The sequence below is a fragment of the Pararge aegeria genome, chromosome 3 (genome assembly GCF_905163445.1).
Source record: "Pararge aegeria chromosome 3, ilParAegt1.1, whole genome shotgun sequence".
Lineage (NCBI taxonomy): Eukaryota > Metazoa > Arthropoda > Insecta > Lepidoptera > Nymphalidae > Pararge > Pararge aegeria.
Genome location: NC_053182.1, coordinates 4,166,767 through 4,194,177, shown reverse-complemented (window position 1 = coordinate 4,194,177; position 27,411 = coordinate 4,166,767). Strand labels below are relative to the sequence as shown.

General features: G+C 34.6%; 4 protein-coding genes across 4 annotated transcripts; all 4 read left to right on the top strand.

Annotated features, from left to right (window-relative positions):
* The first annotated feature begins 9,290 nt into the window (after positions 1-9,290).
* On the top strand, positions 9,291-12,347 carry LOC120637431 (cuticle protein 19.8-like). The gene is made up of 2 exons (XM_039909273.1): positions 9,291-9,346; positions 11,388-12,347. The coding sequence occupies exons 1-2, from the start codon at positions 9,335-9,337 to the stop codon at positions 12,222-12,224; spliced, it is 849 nt and encodes a 282-aa protein (XP_039765207.1). The 5' UTR covers positions 9,291-9,334; the 3' UTR covers positions 12,225-12,347.
* Positions 12,348-12,416: 69 nt separating this feature from the next.
* LOC120636946 (larval cuticle protein A2B-like) lies at positions 12,417-16,709 on the top strand. The gene is made up of 3 exons (XM_039908525.1): positions 12,417-12,445; positions 15,331-15,415; positions 16,245-16,709. Exons 1-3 carry the CDS (start codon positions 12,417-12,419, stop codon positions 16,707-16,709), a joined length of 579 nt encoding a protein of 192 aa, XP_039764459.1.
* Positions 16,710-20,591: 3,882 nt separating this feature from the next.
* LOC120636945 (pupal cuticle protein Edg-84A-like) lies at positions 20,592-22,206 on the top strand. Its single transcript, XM_039908524.1, has 2 exons — positions 20,592-20,603; positions 21,538-22,206. The coding sequence occupies exons 1-2, from the start codon at positions 20,592-20,594 to the stop codon at positions 22,204-22,206; spliced, it is 681 nt and encodes a 226-aa protein (XP_039764458.1).
* A 3,659-nt stretch (positions 22,207-25,865) lies between these two features.
* On the top strand, positions 25,866-26,925 carry LOC120636944 (larval/pupal rigid cuticle protein 66-like). Its single transcript, XM_039908523.1, has 2 exons — positions 25,866-25,877; positions 26,251-26,925. Exons 1-2 carry the CDS (start codon positions 25,866-25,868, stop codon positions 26,923-26,925), a joined length of 687 nt encoding a protein of 228 aa, XP_039764457.1.
* The last annotated feature ends 486 nt before the right edge of the window (positions 26,926-27,411 follow it).

Here is a 27,411-nt window from a genome sequence, read left to right as displayed (position 1 = left end):
CAGTTAAGAAGATTTTTCGTAAAGGTTAGTTATTTAAAAAAACATTAACAAAGTAAAAATGTGTTTGCTTGACTATGGGTTTCTTGTTAAGAAAGATTAGGTAATATATTCAATGGAAAGAAATTAACTCCGATGGGGCAGTCCAAAGCGTCTTCAAAGATTCCATTGATTCCCCTCCGAATGGTTTTTTAGTAAAGGGATCAATGAACGACAAACGAGATGGGAAAAATGTATAGAGAGCAATGGTACATACTCTGATTAAATAATATTATATTACAAAAAATCCCCTTTACGTCTAAAAAAAGGGTTCCTCCCTTACAAAACATTTTTTTTAGAAACAAAACTGCCTTCTAACCTCCAATTTCATTTATGAAAAATATTCATTTTACTAACAAGACAATCACATGGTAATTTTTGCCTTTGCAGCATGTCATTGGAACGGAGATAAAAATTAATATAAAAATGCCTTATTGCTTACAAAATGCCAATTTCATATGTAAGGATCTAATATAAAAAATTAACACTCGTGTCTCATGTAAGTACTTAAAAAGTTACACTTGATTTGCTATAAATGACTTATAACGATTCAAAAAAAAAAAATTCAAATAGACACTTTAATTCAATTATATAATCATTATAATATTATAATTATAGAAGATAAACTTCACTTTTATCGCATTTGGAAAGGTTACTCTCATTCGATTTTTACAACGCGCTAAAAGCAAAAATGCAATTATGTGAATACTGCTAAAAGTAATACAAATTTAAAAGTTTAATTTATTACATATCAGTTTATTTATTTTATTTTTAAATTTAGATGCACAAGTGTCCTTATATTTAATTTCTCGCCGAACTGGACAGCCAGTTTGATGGCGAGTAGGCTCTTATCTTAGAAGTTAAAATATTAAAAATAAGAAATAAGCTGTATAGCTACAACCTTATAATAGAGCAAAGCAACACAATATGATATAACATATTATATACCGTCAATAACCTTCGCAATAATTCACAAAAGCTGCCAAATAACTTTCCTTCATCACGCCCATAAATTCTTAGTTAGTTTCGGAACTAATTTCATCAGCAATGTAGAATTCACACGTGCATAAGATACGCTCCGCGCAGCTTCGTATCCAACTATCTTTAAGTAGGAACATTAAAGGTCGTACCAAAATCTGACGCAACTTGCAGTGAAACAGCTACATAAAATGTAAACAAGGAGCATAATTTCTCTTGATCACCTTGAAGTGCAAATGCAGAGCAAAACTAGGTGTAAACATCAAACCAGTTCTTGTTAGACAAAACGCTTGTGCTGTTGTCAAACGAAACAGATATAGCGCGTACGTTCTTAATTCAAAATTGTTAATAATTCGTAAAAGCGTGTTACCGCAGCGTAGCCACAGAAGCAAAACAAATGCTTTATTGTGAGTTTTCATGTTAACTAACGTGACATCCGCGTTAGCGTAAAATCTTTCATTTTATATGGAGGGTCGAGCATCAAACTTTGATAAACCATACAAATTTGACTGAAAAATACTCATTTTACTGACTGGACAATTTTATGGTAATTTTTGCTCTTGCAGCATGTAATTGGAACGAAGATTAAAATTTATATAAAAATGCCATAACAGAGAGGACTTTGTAAAATACCCGTGCAGACTTCGTTAGGTGAAACAGTAGGTATAGTCAACGCGGGTGAAACAGGTAGTACACCTGTTTTCTCTTTCTTTTTATGATATATTCCTATATAAACTATGTTTTAATATTATAAGAACATACATTCATACAGCAATCCTCTTTTTATTTTAAATGTTTCGAATAATTTTAATGAATTTGCATAATTTCTGTTAAGACGTGCCAAGCGATTTAGTGTTCTGGTGCGATGTCGCGTAGAAACCTATTAGGGGTATGACTACTATACTCCCTAACAGGTTAGCCAGCTACCACCTTAGACTGCATCATCACATACCACCTGTTGAGATTGCAGTCAGGGGCTAATTTGTTGAGAAAAAAAAAAAAAAATTAAGCATACTTTCCACTAAAAAGTAATGAAGAGATTGTTTACATTACAAAACAAGAAAAAAAAGGTATAGTATAGTTGGTGTTACTAAGCGTCTGTCTGTTACCTGTATTTAGCTTAGAAGGAGACTTATGTTTTATTAATTTATTGTTAACTAGTTTATGCTTGACAACGAGTTCGTTTGATAATAGGACGCTATGACGCAGAGTACTCGTAAGGTATAACAACAGGACATCCTGAAAAGTAATGGCACATATTTATAATAATTTTCTTTTAAACGTCATTGTATTGGAACGCTTAATCGCTTTGCTGGTCACTTACATACTACAAAACTACAACAAGGTGACGTTAACTATGGAGACAACAAAGAGAGAGAGAGACCTAGAAGCCTAACCGTAGGTACCTCACTCTGTGGAAATAATATCTGGAAGTCTGGTTTATTTTTTAAAGTTAATATTGAGTGAATTGACGATGTTACGTAAAAAACACAAGCCAATAAACATGGCGGTAGTACCTACTTCCCCGGACAAGATCTACCATAAAAAGCTCTACTACTACTACAAAATATGTATATATATATATACATATATATATACATACATATTATATATATATATACATATTTTGTAGTAGCAGTAGAGCTTTTTATGGCAGATCTTGTATATATATATATAGAACTGGAAAACATCGAGTGACACGCGTGTGCATTGGTTCATTACACTCGCAGCTCCCCAGCGCAGTCGCCTGCGGCTCTCGCGTGTTTCGCTTCGAATGTCCCGTTCAACATAGCACACTAGTTTCATAATGTACTATTAGTATAATTTTGCTTTATAGATAAACTAGCTATCGAGCGCTTATTTATGCGAGCTTTTTCGATTTTGAAAAACTCCACGGGAGCCGTTAGTTATAAGGTTAAACTATACTATATCTGTCACCAGGAGGTATGGTATTTCTCTGTAAAGTTTTATCTAAAATCGGATTAGCTGTGAAGCTGTGTATAGGTTTTTCTCCCCTTGTGCTTATTCGGAATAAAATGTCTCTCGTATAGATCTTAAGGATACAAACCATACCTATATAAAGTACCAAATTTCACCATGATCAGTGCCGTGGTTAAGAGAAATATAGGTAGCAAGCAAACAATAATCGACGGCCGATTGGCGCAGTGGGCAGCGACCCTGCTCTCTGAGCAAAGGCCGTGGGTTCGATTCCCACAACTGGACAATGTTTGTGTGATGAACATGAATGTTTTTCAATGTCTGGGTGTTTATCTATGTATTATAAGTATTTATGTATATTATTCATATAATTATTCATCAGTCATCTTAGTACCCATAACACAAGCTATGCTTACTTTGGGGCTAGATAGCGATGTGTGTATTGTCGTAGTATATTTATTTATTTAATATAAACACACTCGCATTTATGAATACGAAATTAATTTATGAACAGAATGCTTACTTTTAAAGCACTTCCAGTAAATATGATAATTAAAAGATAAAAATATAAACACCAAAAACCTGAAAGGGAAAAAATCAAGAATGGTATCGAGTTATCCCATAAAAAAATGTCCCGGAAGACTAGTCTGATAAAATTATTAAAGGCACATATTTCCGCTAGCTACAAAGTAACGTATTACATGAATGCGTTGATAACTTGACGGCCTTGCACTGGTTTTCCTAAACAAGTAATTCTTATGATTATTCATCGGCTTATTATTTTATAATGGCGCATAGAGAGATAGCATAAAGGTTGCTGAGGCATGCAACAATATTGCAAATTACTTTTTATAGCGCACTAGTTTTGGGCTGCGAAACTGTTCCTATTATGTACGTACCTAGCTAGATCGCATGGTGACGGTAAAGTTGTCACCACCACTCTTCTTCCCGTGAGTGTCGTACGAGGCGACTAAGATAATATAATGCAGAGCGGACAACAGCATAATCTGTTCTACTACTACCAATAGAAGGAAGTTTGTCTCTCCGTCCCCGTTCTACCACAGAACAGCAAAACGCCGCGAGCATTGGCATCCTTATGTTTTTGATTTTCCATAAACACGCACGAAACGTTTTTTTATTTAAGTTTCTGATACGTACCCCTGGGATAATGCCCTAACGGCAACTGTGTTACCTGACACGTATAACTTGAGTAACTTAAAGGCATGAGTGAATAGGCTTTTTCTAGGCAAGCGTGCTCCAACCTAGATCTCATCATTGCTTTCTAACGGGCATGATTGTCGTCAAGCGCTGGCCTATCGTTAAAAAAAAAGACTACATTTGTACACTCAAAGTCCTATCCAGTTACAAGGAACTTCCGCTTTTCCTCCCGTCCTTTTCCCGTCCGTTCCGCCGAGGCAGACGGCTCGTGCCAAGAAGTGGAACGTGCTGTTATATAATAGTAGGTTTTATACGCATCACCATCAATAGCCTTTAACAGTCCAACGCTGGACTAAAAGCCTCTTCCAACGCGAAGGTTTCCTCATAATGGTGATGGTGAACGCAGTTTGACCGTGCCTTTATTATCTGACGTACCTACCATACTTTGCAAAATCAAATTTCATTCCCACCACCTAGTAGGCTAGTTTCATGGATTATTATGAGTACGTGCAGTTAGCATTAACTTGTATATCATAACTATAGACAATCAGACACACATACCTCGTTTAATATAAGTAGAAAAAGGGATTAAAAACAGTTTATTAAGCAGATTATTATCAGATACCAAACATTAGAATGCTGGATATAATACCAAACTTTATGTTGAGCTTTTAATATGTTCTCGCAATGTTTAGGATAGGTAACTATAATTTATGCATGTGATATATATTTACTGAAAACGCACATTAGTAAAAAAAAATGTATTCCACTACAAGTTAACAAGCTTATTCCCTAATCTGTTTCCACGTGACATCGTACCGGAACGTTAAATGGAATGAAGCCCTGTCTTTGTAGGGTGGTAACTAGCACTGGCAAAATCCTTGAACCATTCTAGAACAGAGAAAATTCAGAAATTAGGAACTCCCAAATTGCCCTTCCGGGAATCGAAACCATCCCACTGCGCCATGAAGGTCGTCATAAAAGTTGATTGAACTCGGGAGGAAGACCAAAGTCTTACGAACTTGGATATTATCCCTAAGACTCCCTTGTTATTCTTATAGTGAATATCTGATAGACCACCTGATGGTAAGCGAAAAACCATCGACCATAAACAGAGCAACACTTCGCAGATATTCTTTTGTATACCTTAAAAAACCGTCGTGCAAAAACTCCTCATATGGTATTTTATGTGGATACAACAATTGGACACTGTAATATCTTATCCTTTAGTATTTGCTCCTACACGCAGTGCGTACGTGACGTGGTAACAAAATGCGAAAGCTTGAAGTATCATAAACTAAGCGAAAAAAACAGACGTTAAATATTTATTTATTTCTTTATTAACTCATTACACATAATATACATCACAGGTCTTAATTTAAAGGTGTGAGCATAAACTCAAAAGGGTTTTTCCGTACACCCAGCCGTTGACAAATTTTTGCTTTGTTAGTCTAATAGATTAATATATTAACATTCACAATTAATGCTACAAAATCGTTACTTATTCACATTACCATTTAGAATGCAGGTAGGTGGCGACTAATAATGATAAATGTAAAAACCTTTTGTTTACGTTCCATAATTTATGTAACTCAGTATAGGTAGGAACGAAGTGCGTTCATATTCCTTCACTATACATGTACATGTGTTTTTAATTTTTTCTCAGATTTTGTCATTAAATATATTTGTTTGTAATAAGATCTATATAATGTTGTTTAAGTTATTAATTGTAGTTAGTGTATTGTTAATGTTGTTTAAATAGACGCAGATGAATAAAATAACCAATGTAGTTATCATCAATGCCTAACATACTCGTAGATAGTAACATATTACATGTTCGAACGATTTATAAGTGCCTATGAATAAAATATTTTTAAATGTTGATTAATTTTTTTGATATCTCGTGGCCTGTCTGACAATTGACGAAATCTAAATACACTAAAACTTTTGTAACATGTCTGTAAACAATATTTTCATTACTTTTTAGGTTAAAGCATATTTTCGAAATATAGAAAAAACAAGTGTGATAAAATAAATAAAAATAAACTAAATAAAAAGAGATTTTCTTCATAGAAGTGTATTTTTTTAAATTTTCTTAACAATTTAAAATAAACTTTACAATAAAAATTATAGCTAAAAAGGATTGTTTACATTATAAGACAGGTAAAATAATAGAATTTATATGTAAACGAGCTATTACCAGCGTTCTTCATACGCGTTTATAACAGTTTTTTTTTAATCAAACGTAACGTGTTAAGAAGTAGCCTATGTTACTCTCCGTCCTTTCAACTAACTGAATACCAAAAAAAGTTGATTGTTTTACTTACTTAGTGCGTGAAAGTAGGAAAACCAAATAAACTAATAAACATACATTCGCACACATCGCTCTTCTGACGTCATATATTCATTAATTATTCAAAGATTCATCAACTTCACATTTTAGGAACTGGTATGTTCACTACGGTTCCGTCTACCGTTTTCCTCTAGTCTGTGAAGAATAAATTAGCTTTTTATAAACCGTAGATGCCATGTTCTGCTGTTTTTGGCACACAATAGTATCTTAGTTGGTAAATCGTAATAAAAACTCAAAAATGGAAAGATAGTGGCTGTTTTAATATATATTTGTACATGATGCTTTTTTTTAAATATTGTAATGAGACTTTTTTTGTTTGACGACATGTTGGCAGCTATTTCACGACTCGAAGTGATGAATGAAGATAATTTCTAAGGAAGGGCGCTAAACTCGATGTAGAATGACAGTGGTATGGAAAATATTTTATATCATTAAGCACTCTTACAAATATATATATATTTTGCGTTTTTTATAAAGTACACGTGCGATAACATGCGCTATGCATGTTAATGACACTGTCAATGTACCATGCAAACTCTATTTGGGGTTTGAAGCTTTGTCAGTTTCTAGTCACTCCATCTCATAGTCGTACCGCCTAACAACTTAGCGTTTCGATACGATGCCACACAGAGGGTATGGGTTTAATATAACTGTGAAATCTCTAACAGCTTAGGCTTGAACTGTATCATCACTTACCACCAGGTGAAATTGCGGCCCAGGGTTACTTTATTGTGGCGTAAAATAAACTATAAACTTACTTTTTATTTATTTATTTTATTACACAAACTACTAAAATTAATATTTTGCGCATTCAAAAACTGACATTTGTTTGTTAGGACGCTGCACATTCCTCTAATATCTTTATATATATAATTCTTGTGTGCGTGTGTATGTCACTGAACTCCTCCTTAACGGCTGGACCGATTTGAATGAATTTTTTGGTATGCCTTTGGGTGCGTGTGGGTCACTTTGGGTGGCACCTTGGATGGTTTAGATTCATAAATCACCCCGACAGATGGCGCTGGGGTCCGCTTGTCTAATGCATACTTGACGTTTCAAAAGTGCTTATAAAGTAGGCCTACTTGAAATAAATGAATTTGAATTTGAATTTTAATATATAATTCGTTTAAAGTTAATATTCATTATTTGCGCACAATAAACAATGCCCTTTATCCTTTGAAACAACAAATAAAGTAAGCAGCAGTTATCTATGACCGTGATTTACACTGAAATTGTACACATTAAATTGATCATTAAAAGGAATATGTATTCCTAGTTCCTTTACGAAACACGGGAATGGAGAATGCCAAACATAATTGCGTGTACTTATCGATCAGTTTACAAACAATCATAGTTGATAACTATAATATGTCGAGTATAATAATATAATAATTATTGCTGTATGACCTATTAAAATTGGTAAAGTACGACTCGAACACGCATACAAAGGATTCCGTACTATGTCACAACATTATAATTATTGCTTCAAATAAATAACAACATAGGACTTTATCAGCAATATAAGAGTTAAACAAATGTGGAATGCCTTGACTGCAGAATCACTGAATCAGTTTAAGACTGGATAAACATCAAAAAGACAAAGAGCGCAAGAAATTATATAGACGCATCAGCGAAAGCTGCTTAGTCTTTTATATAATAATAATAATAATAATAGATTATATATAAACAAATACAAGGCGTAAAAATGCTATTATTAGAATATAAATAAATAAATAAATATACTACGACAATACACACATCGCCATCTAGCCCCAAAGTAAGCATAGCTTGTGTTATGGGTACTAAGATGACTGATGAATAATTATATGAATAATATACATAAATACTTATAATATAAAGATAAACACCCAGACACTGAAAAACATTCATGTTCATCACACAAACATTGTCCAGTTGTGGGAATCGAAGGGTCGCTGCCCACTGCGCCAATCGGACGTCAAATGAATGCCGATTGAAAGAATGTCGAACTATGGACCATGTGAGACCAACATTATATTCGTTGTTGTACTGCGTATATGCAACGAAGATGTTATACAAAATTGCTTATTGGCAATTAAAATACAGTATCATGGTTCTTACACCTTCATTTTCCGCTGACCCTGATCTGAGATATATTAAAGGTAAAACGTTGGCAAAATGTGTATTTTCTTTAAATTCATCATATCAACCCATTACCGCCCCACTACAGGGCACGGGTTTCCTCCCATAATGAGCCTTCTCATAAGGTTTAGGCCTTAGACCATCAAGTTTGCCCAGTGCGGATTGGTGGTTCTTTAAATTATAAAGTATTTTTTTGTGATATAGTCTTTAAAAACAAGTATTTTATATAAAATCAACAGGCTACCTTTATTGTATGAAGCTCTATATGATCGACGATCAGAAACTGTAAAGGCTTGGCACTCTTATGATAACGTTCTTCTTGCATTAGCAAACATTATGGCTATGTGTACTTTAGTAACAGCTGTACAGAACTTTAGAATACATATCTCAGCCAAGTTTTTCTACAGCAGGTGGTCTTTTGCCTACAATTTCCCATGAACTATGAGTGAAAGAAGTCTTATTTTATATTGCTCATAACACGACTAAAGGTATATTACAGAATGTTGCGGAACTCTAAAAATTATAAAATCATACAGGAATAAATGAATAACGCGCTACCGTTAATGACATGTCTCGACTCATTTCTTTGTGCTTTCCAACAAACGGCCTTGCGTTTCCGGATCCACAGTATACCATACGCGTTTTTAAATATCATGCGGTGAAGCCCGCCCGCGTATATCCGATCCATATAAAAGCTCCCAGTACCTATGATCTGTACTCATTCCCCGAGATTCACTTGTCAAAGCAGCAATGGCAACTAAGGTGAATATTTTATAGTGTTGTGACATAGTGTTTTAGATTCCATTTGATCAACGACTAGGCTTTATTCGTGAGAGAGTGTGATCGTGTCTTATTAGTATTTATATCTTTCTATCTTCTTTCATTGGATGAAGAAGTTTTTCAATTAAAAAAAAACTTATATATTAAAATAATTCGATAGACTCATTTGCATCGTTCATACATATTTTTTACTGTATGTGTGTGGTGATAGGTACTTACATTGGTTAACTTAAAACTAATGCTGTAAGAGTTCTGGACTAGACAAAGTTTTAAAGAGTAATTAATTTCTTGAGTTAAGAAATTGTTTAGTTTTATTGTAAAATTCATTTAAGGCAGCCTTCAATTATAATTGTAATCGATACTATTAATTAACGTTTGCTGTATTGGCGAAAAATCACGTCAAATAATAACATTAGGTCTTTAAATACGATTTTAGGAGTGACAATCTTTATATTAAAGTCGTAATTTTTCATTAATATAATTGACATATTAATAAAAAACTAAGACAGAAATAAAAAAAACGATATAATAAAATTTAAATCTCCGGGTTTTCCACTGCAACGAGTTTTTTGACAAAAAGGATTTGCAGTAAATTTTTTTTGAAGTTCTACTAATTATTTGACGCTAGCTTACTACTCTACTCTCTACTCTACTACTACTACTCTTAGATTTTCGTATTGAGTGCATAAATATTTTTGAATGTGGATTTTGAAAACGTAATAAATCAAGACACTTCTACATATACAATTGAATTGAATAATATTTGAAGTGCGAAAAGATTGGTTCTTTTGCATAGATATGTTTGAGAACCCAGAGAAATACCTTTTATGCCGCATATATCCAAGCATATCAACCTATTATACTTGTCTTCTTTTTAAACAGGATCTTCAATTGCATGCTTGTCTATTATATTTCACAGACAGCACTTAATATTCCAACCGATATTTGGCATTAAACGAGTTAGCCTTACAAATTAAAAAAAAAAATGACGCAATGAGAATCTTAATTGGGTACGTAACAATGTAATGCTCATTCAAGTATCAATGAAACATTATTCTATCGCATTTATCTTAAAGATATTAATAAGTTTTAAGATTAAATCGATGTAATATAGTAAATATTACAATAGCCTTCTCATAATTTATCAGTGATCGAACATCGCTGTTGCCAATAATTTTTCAATTTCATTTCATATATCTTTATACAAATCAATAAAAAATGAAACGCATATACGGTACTTAAAACCAAAAAGTAATTATTTTTTTCTTTTTGTCTTCCTATTTGAATGAATACTGATGTTTTTTTTGTTTTTACCGGCGATCTAGTAAAATTTTAAAACGCTTATCGTTAGACTTCAATTGCGGATTTAATATGATATTTAAATATATTTCCTTGCCGATTATTTTGCAGGAAATAACGAGTACTTTAATTGTGTTCTACATTAATATAATGGATCATCAATAGTTTTCTTAGCGCACCCCAAATAATTAATTTTATTGGAAAAACTTTCACTGCAATTTTCTTAAGGACCTCCAATTTTCTTCCTCCTAAGTATATATATATATTTATATATATATATATATATATATATATTTATATTTCCTACTCTACTCCTAAGTATATATATATATTTATATTTATATGTATATAACATAGTTTAACTTTCTTTTGGCAAAAAAATGGTGAACTTTGTCCAGTACTTTCAGAGCCTATTCGGTACAAACTAACAAAAAAATCTTTCTTCTTTATAACATTAGTATAGATTATCACATTTTTAGCTTGCACCCTGGAAATAGACATAATAGACTCTTGCACAAAGATAAAGTTTCCGAAGGATTTAAAAATTAAGCCGTGGTTACCTACGCATCGCATAAACTTTGTGAAGTTTTGCGGTTTTGAGGTAGCCTGCATCATAGAAACGGGCATAGGATACTTTTCTTTTTAGTATAATATGGGTAAATTAAAGAGTTTTAAAACCCCAGTAAAAAGCGTTATGTTCAAACTATTATTATGGATGTTTCAGTTGGTAGTAGTACTCGCCGCTCTGGTCGCCGTGGCCCACAGCTCAGTGGTGCCAGTGGCCCAGGTCGCAGCAGCAGACACCGACTACACAAGCTTCGCTTACGATGTGGCAGACCCCTACACTGGTGACTACAAGAGCCAAGTCGAAACACGCGTCGGCGGTGTTGTTAAAGGACAATACTCGCTGTTGGACGCTGACGGTACCAAGCGCACTGTGGACTACGCTGCAGATGATGTTAATGGATTCAACGCGGTTGTGCGTAAAGACCCCGTTGTTGCTGCCGCTCCAGTAGCCGCAGTAGCTCCCGCAGTTGTCACCGCTCGTACTGTTGCCGCGCCTGTTGTTGCTTCTGCCCCAGCTGTCTATGCATCTGCCCCAGCCGTTGTTGCATCTGCCCCTACTGTTGTTGCATCTGCCCCAGCTGTGGTTGCTGCCCGCACTTACGCCGCTCCCGGTTACTACGCTGCGTCTGCCCCGGTATACGCTGCCCGTACTTACGCCGCTCCTTCCATCTACACCGCATCCAACCCAGTTGTTACCCGTACTGTTTCTGCTCCTGCGGTCTATGCTTCATCTTCCCCAGTCTACGCTTCTTCTTCACAAGTCTACGCTGCCTCGTCCCCAGTCTACGCTGGTTCTGCTCCAGTCTACGCTTCCCGTATTGCCACTCCTACATATTACGCATCTGCCCCATCAGTTGTAGCTGCCCAAACTTACGCTGCACCAAGCGTAGTCGCCTCTCCCTCTCTGTACGCCTCAGCCCCCTGGGTACGCAGTTACGCCGCCCCTTACTACAACTCCTACGGAGTAAAGTCCCTCCCCCTTAACTACTGGTGAATCACAACGAAGCCTTTATAAGGCCCTATTTTATTGCCTTAGTATAAGCCGTACGAAACTGCCTTGTAAATAATTTTATTTTGTACATATTTATGCATATGTAACGATGAAAATGATAAATTAAACGACCTTTTATATTAATCTTACGTATTTTTCTTTTGTGTATCTACGAGTGTACCCGTTAACCTTTATATGCTGCGCACGGAAGCTCCAGAGGACAAGTTAGAACATAATTCTTTTGTTTTTTCCTACCATTGTCAAAATCAATGTAAGGAAATTGTCACGTATTGAACCTATGAAAGATTTGCATAATCTTTTTTTTTTTATTCGTTGATAGCTGTTGCTCGCGAGTTTGTCCAAGTAATTTTTTATTAATTTCACTGAAATAAAATTTATTTTTAGGCACTTAAAAACTTCTTGGATGCATGCAATCAACATTTTAACCTTTAAACATTGCATGTATAACATGATTAGTGCAATACATATACGAGTACATTGTTGACATAGACATTGTTTTACAGCGGGACCAGTTTCCCGGTGCTAATCCGTAATAAAAGTTACAATGTCAAATTTCATTAAGCTTAATACAGTGGTCACTGGTTGAGACAAAAATAGATGACAAACTTACAAACAAACCAACTAAACCCGGGTTTGCCGATCAATGTAATGCCGACGTGAAATCATCGCTTCAGATTAGTGGTTAGTTTAACAAACAGAAGTGTTGACTGGTATTGTGTAGCCAATTCGGTTGTTCATTTTTGACGACCTCCCAGGAACAGTAGTGTGCACTTTGGAAGTCACGGGTTCTTTAGACATATACCAGGCAGGGTAATTTAAGAATTAAGAATTTAGGAGGCCGCGGAGCGGATGCGTGAAGAAGCTCTAAACGCACATCCGCTCTGGCGTGCAGACACTGAAAAACATTCATGTTCATCATACAAACATTTTCCCGTCGTGGGAATCGAACCCACGGCCTTGGACTCAGAAAGCAGAGTCGCTGCCCACTGCGCCAATCGGCCGTCAAAAGGTTGCAAGACAGAAAAATTATTGTAAAAAAACAGGCCATGAGCGAGTCGGGTTTTTTTTTGGCAGCGTGCTAGCTTGTTAGGGAATGTGGCAGTTGTATTAAACCGATACTCCTAATTGGTTTCTGTGCGACATTGTACCGGAACGTCTTTGTCTTTGTGGTAACCAGCCACGGCCGAAGCCTCCCACCAGACTAGACCGGAGATCATTCAGAAATTATAAATGCCCAAATTGCCCCGGGAATCGAATCAGGGACCTCCCACTTAAATTCAGGTCGCTCACCGTTGCACCAGAGAGCCCCCTTAAATATTTATTTTATTCATTTTTAGTATTTCTTGTTATAGCTGCAACAGTCATACATCATCTGTGAAAACCGTCTTCCTATCTCGGTTCATGAGAGCCAAATGCTGCATAAAAATGCAGCCTGGTGACAAACAGACGAGCAGCGGAGTTATTTACAGTATCCCATTTTACCCTTTGGGTACGGAACCCTATAAAGGCAAGATTATTTCCATATTTTTAGGTAAGCAAAAGTGACAATAGACTAGGTGTTTAAGGTGCAAATGTTTAATTTTGTATGTACGGTAAAACATTGGGTTACCTCCATATAATTTTTACACATAAGGTATCGCTGATTTGCGTTACCAAATACACTGTAAACTACTCATATTGTTACTACTTATAAAAATGTTTCTGTAGAAAGTATTTTATGTCAATGGACCTTAATAATTCACTGACGCAACATTCAATAAAGAGTACATATCTAGGTATTTTAATTTGCACAACCGGGATTATTGATAATTTACTTTAAGATCGATTAATCAGATTATCTGTTTCTTATCTCAGTTGTGTAAGACACAAGATGATCTGTCTTTGTATTTAGGTTCTGCTTGCTTTACGTAACGTGCGTTGCTTATGTATTTAAAAAAAAACATATTAAAAAATGTTTAAATATCCGGTAACATTAGAGCCTGCAAAAAAAAACCGCATTACTGTTTTTCAGAACTGTACCATTTGCAATCAAATTAAATGATTTCAAGCAGGCCTTCTTAACTTCTTTGAAACTTTAAAGTTGTCTATTTGTAGAGTCTATCGTTTGCTGGCGAAGCCAATTCTACTGAGAAGAAGCTGTGAAAGAACTGGGTAGTGGCTTTTTTCAAGATCAATATTTTACAATTGAGCAATCATTTTATTCTATGTTGTGTGAAACGAAAGGGTGTAATGGTTTCTGTTTGGTTGTTTTGATGGTTAAATTTTATATTTAAACGGAACAATCAATGTATTTTAATAAATTGTTTAAAGATATACATTTGTAGCTACAAATCAACATTGCGTACCATACGGCACAGATCGCTGCAACACGTTTGAACAAAATTCTAAATTATTATTTATGTGTGAGTAAGTGAGTCCACTGATATAGAATTATTTCTTTATATACCTGTTTCTCCATTTTGGAACCACAAAGAAAGTTTACAGAAAGTTATCTCACGAGTCGAAGGTATCTACGTTAGAACGTTGTATGTGGACAGTGGACTAGACTTACGTTATCTTATTTGTAAGAAACTGGTCAAGTCGCGCATGAAAAGCTCCGAACTATTATACGAGTATATAAAAACGGCAAAAAATCATGTATATTTGTAGTATGTGATGTCTAGGAGTTGTTATAGCGTCAACATAAATAGATCACCTGTGAAAATTTCAGTTGTCTAACTATCTCGGTTCATGAGATAAAGCCTGGTAGCAAACAAACAAACACACGTTCGCATTTATAATAGTAGCTTAATTATTAAGATTCGTTTTTTTTAACAAGTGGTTGAAGTCATGGACACAGCCAAAGCGACCGTAGTAGCGAGCGTAGCGTACGAGTATAATAAATAGTCAGAATGAATAATCAAATAAATCCTCTTTTTTAGAATTTGTTAAAAAAGTTATCTAAGCGCCGCAACATAATTCAGATCCTTAAGACATTATAACAAATAACGGCTTCATGTTTCCGGAACAATTTAATGACTATAATATACCATATAATGATAATTACTAGTTTCTAAAGATCAACCAGTATCCATTTAATATGTGCCAGATGTGCGAAATATATAAAAGCCCAAAATTTGTTTGCTCTATATCCACTTCCACGGGAATCACTGACACAAGCAATCATGAACAAGGTAAAAATATAATAATTTCTTCTAGTTATAATTTAATAAAAACTTAGTCCAAAACATTCTTATAATTTAATTCGTTTACTGTTCATTATGCATTTCACGCAAAAACCACTAGACTATCTATAGTCAAACTAACTATGTCCATAACTTTGTATAAATCACAGTCATAGCTTATATAGCTAGCTCGGTCTTTTAACGTCTTTTATTAAAGATTGAGAGCTACTTGACCCAAACGAAGGACGTTATAAACGAAGTCGAGGTCTATAGTTAGTAATATTTTAAACTATCGAACTGATAAACAGTACATTTGGCCATTTTAATTGTTTTGCAGCATTTGGCTCTTTTTTGCTACTTGACATAACATCAGAAGTGGGATAATCTAGTTTAAAAACCATTCAAATGAATCAAGCTTGTACATTTCATAAGTAAAGAAATACCATAGGTTTATCTTGCTTTATAAAATGTACAACACCATAGGAGTTTCTTTCCAGCAAAAAAAGTTTGTAAACTTAGTCTTTCGTGATAATAAGAATCATTTTTATTTTTTAATAAGTAACGGGTAACATCGAAATGTTGTAACGTGTTCATCAATATCCTATAACAGTCCACTGCTGGACTAAGGGCCTCTTGCGATGGGATGATGGCCTATAATCACCAAATAGACTGGTGATCGCAGTTGATAGTAGAAGTAGTGGAGAGGTCGCTGCTGTTATTGCTGTAGTATGTACCTGTTTTTAATTTGATACAAAAAACCTGTCTAAAAATTTGACTTCTCAAATACATTAAACTAAAAATCGTATAACAATACTTTCATTACATTCTTTCATTACAGTTCATCGTACTCGCCGCCATCGTCGCCGTGGCCGCCAGCTCAGTGGTGCCAGTTGTGAAAGATGATGAAGCCACGAGCTTCTCCTACGGAGTCGCTGACCCCATCACCGGGGACTACAAGAGCCAGGTTGAATCCCGCGTCGGCGGTGTTGTACGAGGACAGTACTCCTTAGTCGACCCTGATGGCACCAAGCGTGTGGTGGACTACACAGCTGATGACGTCAATGGATTCAACGCTGTTGTACGCAAAGAGCCCCTGGTCGCGAACGTTGTAGCTCCAGTTGTTGCGTCTCGTTCTGTCGTGCCCCAAGTCTCATCCCCCGCTGTCTACTCCAGCTCATACGTAACTCCCTCAGTATACAGCAGCGTACCCTCAGTGTACAACGCCGCACCCTCAGTGTACTCCGGTGTGTACCCCGGATACTCTACATACGGATACCCCACCGCTCGCCTTGGCTACTGGTAAAATAAATAGTCAACAAGATTGTAGGTTTGTGTTCAACCAATCAACGTGTAAATATTGTGTACAAAATACGCATAAATGTAAATAAAGCAGATTATAAATATATTAAATACAGACATATAAAATGTATTGTTTTGATTAACCCATTAATTTAGTTAAGCTAAAAATTTTAAACAAAAATGTACGATATATAAATTGGTTTCCCATTTTTTTATCCTCAGAGTAATCTTCAGACTATTCTAAGTTCATTGTATTTTTATTTATGCTGAGCTGACGATTTTGCGAAATCACAAACTCACCCTGAAAGAGACCTGTCCTCGATAATAATTTTATAAGTACCTATAAAGTACTTATGTCTTTAAACAATCCAAATATTTTTGGCATTTCAAATCTGAACAATAACATCTGTCAGAAATAGCCTATCAAGACACACGATGATCTGTCAGCCATCAAGACATACGATAATGTTATCGGCTGTCTAGCCAACATCAGCCAAGTAATTCCAGCACCGTGTAACATTCGTGACGTTACACGAAGACAGAGACACTTTTGCCTCCTTAATAAATCAAAATCTATGTAACACATGAAATTTGGTTCATTTATTGAAATCCCTTAGATAAACTAGAACCCGAAATTTCATCATACAGCTCAAACAGTTATTGAGATATTAACGTAAAAATATATTTTTTCCAGTGACTGACATTTTCCACAATCTCACACCTTACTTGCTTCCAGATGACCCAGAAAGTTGAAATTTGTCGTATACAAAGGAAAGCATCAGCAATCAATGAATTTTAGTCAAAAAGGGACCTTCAATTTATTCTAAATAATCTGTTTTTTATAAATAATTCTTCTGTTCAAATTTAAGAAGTTATATTTTTGAATAGCAAACATTGTTGTAGCTGAAAAAAGAAATATTGTGTCTTGATTTTAAATTCTTAGAAGGTGTTATGTTCTTATAAATAAATTTCAGGATTATCTACAGAATTTGGCATGCGTTTACATCTGAATTCTTTATATATAAAGAATTGAGATCTAAATCTTTATATAAATTATTATATATAAATAATTGAAATGTGATATTCCTCATATCTTGGCTTTAAATTTTTACATAAATTATATTTTTGATGGCATTATGTATAACTGTATTGCATTTTTGAGATCTCATCTTATTCGGGAAACAAATAGGTGCGAAATAAATTAATGCTCCTGTATTTGTTTTACTTGAGCAATTCTTTAAGTTTCTTAAGGGATAAAATTGTAAAATGACCATACACTTCCATATTCTTATAGCAATATTATAAAATATGTGAAAGTGTGACTGTTTCTTTGTTTGTTTGTTACAACCGCTTTACCGATGAAAATTGATACAAATTTTATTATATATAGTGGGCGAGGTAACCTTATATTGCCAATTTGACATTACGATTTAATGGAACACAATTAATCAGTAGGTATTTTCGTAAGCCGCTACTAAGCAAGTTTTTTTAAATTTATTTTCAAAATTCATTTATTTCAAGTAGGCCTAATATAAGCACTTTTGAAACGTCAAGTCTGTCTGTTTTTAGTGATTCTACCACCGGTTCAAAAGGCAGATTCTACCGAGAAGAAGCCGGCAAGAAACTCAGCAGTTTAGTATTTAGTTTGTCTACCAGCGATTTTACATACAAAATATATTTTTTCCTTTATTGATAAAAAAAAAAACGTTTAATGCATAGCCTTACACAATAGTGTCATCCTTAGAAAAGAAACGGTTTATGTAAGGATAGCGAGTTCACAAATAGTAAGCAAAAACAGTATTCTACAACGAAAAATTACAATTCAAATTCCCATTATATTCCTTATTATATTGACATTAGATGCACAGCATACGCAAAACCTTTCGCTTATGAACTAGTAGATTTTCTCAAAGCACGCCAAATAATGATTTTGTTGGAAAAAAATCTACTTTGGGTTACATTATTATACAATTTTCTTAAAGATATCCAATTTCATTAAAAATAAATTAAAGCATGTGTTGAGCTTTCTTTTCTTGAAGAAATGGCTAAAATCAGTCCAGTACTTTCGGGATCTATTGGGTACAAGCAAACAAAAAAATTGCAAACGGCGGACTGGTGCAGTGGGCAGCGACCATGCTTTATGAGTCCAAGGCCGTGGGTTCGATTCCCACAACTGGAAAATGTTTGTGCGATGAACAATAATAGGTACTTTACAGTATCTGGGTGTTTAGTTGTATATTATATGTATTTAAGTATATTTTCATCAAAATATTCATCAGTCATCTTAGTACCCATAACACAAGCTACGCTTATATTTATAACCTAAATTCCGATTTCCACGCATCTAACTTCAAAAACATAGGACTTTCATATAAACTTTTATCCTCTATTTCACCTTTTCAACATTGTTTTTAAGACAAAATAAAGCCTATATTCATATCCAAGATATAATCTATTTCCTTGCCAAGTTTCATTAACATCTGTTAAGCCGTTTGGTCGTGAAAAGGTCACAAACAAACAGACGGACAGACAGACGGACAATCAGAGTTTTAATATTAGTAAAAGTAATATGAAAACTAAAATATGAAGTGCAACAAATAGCAAACGAAAAGCAGTGTTTTGTTTTGCAGTTTTTTGTTCAATATTAATTATTTAACAAAAAAAATTGCGATAAAAAGTTACCGTAACCAAGCGAAAAAAAGAACAGCCTATAGCAACTGCAGAACAGGTTTTTAGTGTTGTACTACGTAGCAACGGAAATTAAATTAACAGTGAAACTATATTATTAGTATTATATTTATATTTAGTTTGCCGATCCACACAGTCGACGAACAATCAGAACAGTATGTTCGTCCTTTTCACATCTAGTGCAATAACCAGCACACACCTCTAACTTTTCGAAGTTATTTTTATAAATAAGGCCAGTATGAATTACTATAAGGTTTTTTGATAAATTTTCCTCAAACTTTACATACACGTAGCACTTCGACAATCTAAAATTATTATTTATATGTTCATACTAGCGGACCCTCGCGGCTTCGTCCGCGTATGAGTCAATCGAGAAGCCGGAATAGATCTGATGCTAACATCATAATCTTCGAGGCTAGCTATGTACCTACTATCATTTTACGTGGTATACTGAGTTAGTAAGTTGTCATTATTTTAGTTAATACGTACAAACATACATCCATCCATACAACCATCCTCAGAAACTTTAACATTTATAATATTAGTATGGTACGCATGCATTCGATGGTTGTCCCATGTGCCTCGCAACTTACTGTTATTTGTGAAGAGATCCTATATTAATACTTTATCTCCGACAATATTTATTAGATCCTTATTAAAATAAGACAATACATACTTGATAGCATACACTTTCAAATAAAAATAGAATTATTAAAATCGGTTCAAATTTAACGGAGCTATGAAGTAAAATGTATAAAAAAAAATTATCCCTTTTCCCGGAAGAAACATTGTTTATCGGGATAAAAAGTATCCTATTTGTTGACCCGGCATATCAGCTACAACAATACATCATTTTAGTTAAATCTAACGGACAGAATTTTTTTTATAAAAATCTGTTTTAGACTCAGTATCGATTATAAAGCATCCTCCGGTCAAAATTTTCAAAATATTTTAAATGTACAGAAATCTTCCAGTTATAGTTTTATTATAAGTATAGATATTTGGCATAAAGTATTAACATCAACGCCCTTGTATTTTCAATATAATATACCGTTTAATGACTATTTCAAGTAATTATTACTTTTTTAAAGATTAACCAGTGCCTATTTAGAAACAGGTCGTCAACTAGGAATTGTATAAAAGCTTCTAGTGAGATGTAAACTGTATCATTTGACAAGTTTCACTTGCAATAGCAACAATGGTGGCTAAGGTAAAATAACTTACATTATTTTAATAATATCGTGACTGAAGTGTATTGCCTCACCTACCTGCATTAGAGCAGCGATGAGGGTTTTAGCCTTAAGCATCTCTTTATTAGATTTTAAGTAGATATTCATAACGCTAAAAACGATAAGCGTGATAGCAGTATTTTATTTACATGTGATTGTTTCATCAATATTTATAGACCGCTGTTTAGGATCTCTGCACAAGCCTATTTTGTAGAGATTGTTTGCCGATACTAAGGTGATCTATACTATATATTATAAAGCGAAAAGATTTGTTTGTTTGTTTGTACCTGACTAATTTTAACCATTCCTTCGCCATAAAAAAAACAAAGCTATCTGCTTTTGTGTTCAAAAATTTTAAAAGATAGAACAAAAGAGGAAAGAGGAAACAAAAGTAGGCTACATTAGTTTCGGAGTGTTAATTGTTATTCAATTATCAAAAAAAGGGGTTTTTATCATTATTTATGCAGCAGTAAAATATTTTAGATTCATCCCAATCGGTAAAATAATTTAGCAGTTATCGCAAGTTTAAAAAAACTAACGACTTCACTTAAACAAAATAGTTATTCGTAGAATAAATTGAAAAAGTTTTTTTTTTGAACTAACCCGATTTCTTTTTACAAGAATACATAACTTAATAAAATCAGTAGAACTACACTTAAATTCAATGCCACACTCCTCCCAAACAAACCGTTCCTAAGGAATGCTTTAGAAAAATAACAAACGCGGACGAAGTCGCCGGTAACAGCTAGTACGATGTTTATCTCAATTATAAATCTTCTGTAACCCAAAAGCTAAATGGTAGTGCTGTGGAAGATCTATCTACTATATGACCTGTGCTCATCAACGAGACGTCAGGCTAAGGATGATAATAGTTAATCTATATCGTTTATTAACCTTATTTTTATTTTGTTGTAGTTCGTCGTAGTACTCGCCCTGGTGGCTGTGGCTCACAGCTCAGTCCTTCCCCTGGTCAAAGTAGACGGCGACTCGTCCAGCTTCTCCTACGACGTAGCCGACCCGAACACTGGTGACTACAAGAGCCAATCCGAAACCCGCGTCGGAGGAAACGTGGTTGGACAGTACTCCTTGGTCGACCCCGATGGCACTCAGAGGATTGTAGACTACACTGCTGATGATGTCAACGGATTCAACGCTGTTGTACGCAAGGAACCTTTGGTAGCTGCTAAGACTGTGGTTGCCGCGACTCCTGTGGTTGCCGCTACTCCCGTTGTTGCTTCCGCACCCGCTGTTGTTGCCGCCCGCACCGTATCTTCTGCTGTGGTTGCCTCCCCTACCGTGTACGCCTCATCTTCTCCAGTAGTCACTGGTTCATACGTTACACCCTCAGTGTACAGTGCGTACCCATCAGTGTACAACACCGTGCCTTCAGTATACAGATCAGTGCCTTCCGTGTACAGTTCCGTACCCTCCGTCTACAGCTCCGTACCCTCTGTCTACAGCTCCGTACCTTCTGCCTACAGTTCCCTCTCAGGTTACGCGTCCCCTTACTACTCAACCTACGGATGGTCCAACCCTCTGGGTTACTCAGCTTACGGCTACCCTTCCAACTACTGGGTAAAGTAAAGTGTTCACTAATACTAATAACCATCTGTAGATAATGCTGTGTAAATATCTGTCTAAGCATATTATGTATTCGTGTAAATAAAACAGAATATTAATATAATGGTTGTGTATTTATTAATAGAATAATAATTGGACCCCAATAATCTTAAAATGATTTACGTATCCACTATAATTCATGTTTAAAAAAAAATAGGTTTATTATGACTTCTTTTATTATTCCAAATAACAAATAAGTCAATTCTAAGCAGTTTCATAAAGTTTAGACGAATTATTAATTTGTACTGTATGGTTGATTATATTGGTCTTTGATTTAAAATTTCGGGTAAGATATGATAGATATTTCTTTCAATATTTTTAACAGGTAAAATAAAAAAAATATGTTCGTTATATTATTTACCAATTGAAGGCGGTGATAGCCTGGTGGGCTCGACTAAACTTTCGGGGGCCGAGTTTGAATCCCAGCACGCATCTGTAACTTTTTAAAGTTATGTGCGTTTTAGGTTGTAAAATAGCACTTGCTTCAACGGTGAAGGAAATCATCGTGAGTTAACCTGCATGCCTCATAGTTCTCGATAATGTTCTCAAAGTTGTGTGGAGTCCACCAATCCGCACTGCCAGCGTGGGGGACTACGGCCTTAATCCCTTCTCAGCGTGGGAGGAGACCCGTGCCCTGTAGTGAGTCGATAATGAGTTGATATGATGATGATATTATTCAAGTCTGGTTTTTAATGATGGTTTTTTTACAAATGCGAGACTCAACAGTTGCTATTTATAAAAGTCAAAGTTTTAAAATTTAATTACCTAATCTTGCGTGTTGGCTTTTATTGATCTGTGTACTTTCATCAACCTAAGAAGAAATAAATATTTAAAAAAAATTGTTGTTTTTTTTTCATAGCAGAAAATTGATTTATGGATTTCTATCTGTAGAACAAAGTAACTACATTCACGATACAAGTCCACAACTATCTTATGAGCGTGACATGACCGGATTAAATTTCAGTACGTGATGTTGTTTTATGCAATTTTATTTGATAATTTTTATGATTTAAAGGATTCGTTGAGCTCGCTATAAATTATATATAATATTTTATTGATGTGTTTCCATTCCATGCTTGATAAAAAAAGCATAAGAAATTAGTAACTAAAAAAAAACATCCAAAATACTCCGTAGGTAATGTCTACTATAATAGAGAGCATTTAAAAAAAAAATCATAAAATTAATTAAATAACTAAGAAAAACTCAATTGAAAGTTTCGTTATAGACGTTTTATTCTATCGAGTCAATTTTACTGACTCGTGCGAAGTGGATGAATATTAGTCGTAAGTCGTCAGAAGATGGCAAATAAATTATTTTTTTATACGCTGTGAAGTCAGTGTTAATATCGAACATTTGTCCGTTTGCCCTAACGGCGGATAAGGCAATGCCAAAGTAAGTAACGCCTAATTAAATTTGATTTTTCAAGGCATACATTTACCTTTCACCAATCGATTTTCACTAGGCAACTCATTGAACCTTACTTGTCTATGGTTCTTGCCACAAGGTATGATATTTTGTGTTTGTATTATCATATTTTTTGTTTTTTGTATAAATATAAGACAAAAACCGAATCAATATTTTTTTCTACTGCCAAGTGTCAGTTTACGTGTCTCCTAAAATAATCTGTTATTGCTGCGAAAATTTCAAGCTTTTATTTAAGTGCAATAGAAATATGTTATAGCCTCTCCGAGCATATGTTTGTACAAAAGTCATACCCTCAGACTGATTATCTAACCTATAAGGCACTGCGCAATGAAAATTTTATTTTTTCTCTTGTACAAAGAATTAATGAAAAATATCCAAAAGCTAATTAAATTTAGAACGGTGTTTATAAATTTTAAAGTACAGTCAATAATAAAATATATAAATATATATTTTTTAACTGAAATTGCTGCACCACCCCGTTCCTTCGGTTTTTCCTAACGACAAAGGTTGTCTGGAAGAGATCGCTTAAGTGATAAGACCGCCTTTGCACGCGCTATTTTATATTCTAAGTTTCTTCTGTATTTGTGTTTAATTTGTATAAAATGTGTGTTGCACACACACACATTTTATACAAATTAGACAAAGACTACACTACAATTAGATAAAACCTTCAAACAAACAAACAAAATATTTTCTGCCACGGTGCTTAAAGTTTGTTACGCTAGAAAATGGAAACGCAACATAAGTACGGAATTACAGATACAGTACCGTGGATTTTTGAGATAACCCAACGCTAGAACTTGTTTTTGAATAGTAATGTCAGAAACCTTTGCGTATATATAAACAAATAATTTTTAATATATAAAAAAATAGCCTTTATTTTTAGAAACATGCGATAAAACAATGCAAATTAAAATTATTTAACTTCATCAAAAACATTTACAATACGTTACGTTATCATAAAAAAATATTACATTAAATTTAATTTGTTGATATCATTATTAGAATAGTAAAAAAGAATAATTTAGTAACTATATAATATCAAAATAGATTAAAATATGTCGCGCGTTTCAAATTGCCCATTGACAAAGGCCTCCTCTAGCTTATAAATATAAATGTTGGTTAAATAAAGTAACAGCTTTTTACTAAATACGTATGAAAGTTATAATGAATGAATGAATGAAATGAATGAAATGAATGAAATGAAATACACGTTATATTACTTTAAAGACAAAAAACCGTAACGAAATTGTTTTTGTCTGTCTCTTTTTTGGTACCGACTAATCCCTAAAAGAGCTGGACTAATTTTGACGGTACTTAAGTACGAAGTAAAAAATAACAAGCTTATTTTCAAATCTTCCCTAAATAGAATATTAAGTTCGTTGAAAGACTGTATGAGAGTCCCACGTTTTTAAATTCAGGAGCAAATACATTATACAATATAGATTTAATTCAAGATGTTGATATCCGCTATGGAAGTTTTTTTTTTTTAATTTAAACGTAAATTGGAAAATTGGATGAAAGTGTTGTTTTTAAAGGAGTCGTAGTTACATAGTATATAATTTCATAAGTTTATTGTTAAAATCAATCTTGAAACTCAAACGCCTTTTACAGTCCCTAATTACCAGCCAGTCCCTGCGTGTCACAAACTCAAGTAGGTAATTGTTCCTTTTATACTGAATAGATTTAAATTTGGTCGTAAAACTTGCTCTAGAAGAAATATACGTTCCAAATTTCAAGGTTTAATAATTAACTTTTCCAAGTCACGCTTTTATCCCCCTGGTATAACTACTCATATTTATTATAATATTTTATTATAAAAACTTTAAGCAGAAGTTCTAAGTTTTGTAACCTTTACAGAAGGCTGATTTCATGTAACTTATATACGCTACTTAGTAATTTCATAACCCTGAAAATCCAATTTTACCATCGCAGACCTCTTTTCGATAGACCTTTTCACTCTAGTAGGAAGGAAGCTTTCGAATTTTAGATATGTTTTCTAATTGTACATGAAGAATTACATCAACGCCCTTGTATTTCGATAAATTTAACTTTTAATGACTATTTAAAGTAGTTATCACTTTTTAAATACTAACCAGTGCCTATTTGGAAACAGGTCGTAATATAAGCATCGTATAAAAGCGGCCAGTGATGTGTAAAATGTATCACTTGACAAAATTCAATTACAATAGCAACAATGGTCGCTAAGGTAAATATCTTACTCTATTTTTATAAATTTTCTGTATTATGCTGACTCGCCAACCTGCATTGAATTAGCGTGGAGGGTTTTAGCTCTAAGTTTCTCAGTCATATGAAGAAGTCTGCGCCCAGACGTTAGACATCAATAGAACTGAAAGTAATGAATCATCCTAACAACTGAATTTATTTTCAAACCAATATTTGATAGTAAACTTAAGAACGATTCAGAACTCCTATAAAGAACTTAATTGCCACCAACCATAGACACTGAACGAGTTCGAGTCCTGTCTTTTATAACTGTGCTCGGTAGTCGGACGTTATAAGACTACACGAAGCATGTTATGGTGTCTAGTAAAATTGTACTATTCATTTATTTGTTGCAGTTCGTCGTAGTTCTCGCCCTGGTGGCTGTGGCTCACAGCTCAGTCCTAGTAAAAGTAGACGGCGACTCGTCCAGCTTCTCCTACGACGTAGCCGACCCCAACACTGGCGACTACAAGAGCCAATCCGAAACCCGCGTCGGAGGAAACGTGGTTGGACAGTACTCCTTGGTCGACCCCGATGGCACCCAGAGGATCGTAGACTACACTGCTGATGATGTCAACGGATTCAACGCGGTTGTACGCAAGGAACCTTTGGTAGCCGCTAAGACTGTGGTTGCCGCGACTCCTGTGGTTGCTACTACTCCCGTTGTTGCTTCCGCACCCGCGGTTGTTGCCGCCCGCACCGTATCTTCTGCTTTGGTTGCCTCCCCCACCGTGTACGCCTCATCTTCTCCAGTAGTCACTGGTTCATACGTTACACCCTCAGTGTACAGTGCGTATCCTTCAGTGTACAACACCGTGCCTTCAGTATACAGATCAGTGCCTTCCGTGTACAACTCCGTCCCCTCCGTCTACAGCTCCGTACCCTCTGTCTACAGCTCCGTACCTTCAGTTCCCTCCCTTGCCTACAGTTCCCTCTCAGGTTACGCGTCTCCTTACTACTCAACCTACGGATGGTCCAACCCTCTGGGTTACTCAGCTTACGGCTACCCTTCCAACTACTGGGTAAAGTAAAGTATTCACTAATACTAATAACCATCTGTAGATAATGCTGTGTAAATATCTGTCTAAGCATATTATGTATTCGTGTAAATAAAACAGAATATTAATTTAATGGTTGTGTATTTATTAATACGATATAATTGAGTCCCTATAATGTCCAAATGAATAACGTATCCACGATTATTAATGTTTGAAATACATTTTAGGTTTATGCTTCTTTTCTTATTCCAAGATAATAAATAGGTCCATTCTAAGCAGTTTCTAAAAGTTTGAACATTAATTAAAAATGTATGCTTATTATATTATTTAGGGCTACCACTGGTTTGAAATGATGATTCTTCTTATAAATGCTAGACTCAACAGTTGCACTTTATAAGGGTCTAAGTTTTAAAATTTTATTACCTAATCTTGTGTTGGCTTAAATGAATCTTTGCGCAGGTATCCTTAACCTAAAATTATTTAAACAAATTATACTACTACACCATATTTTTCTGAAAT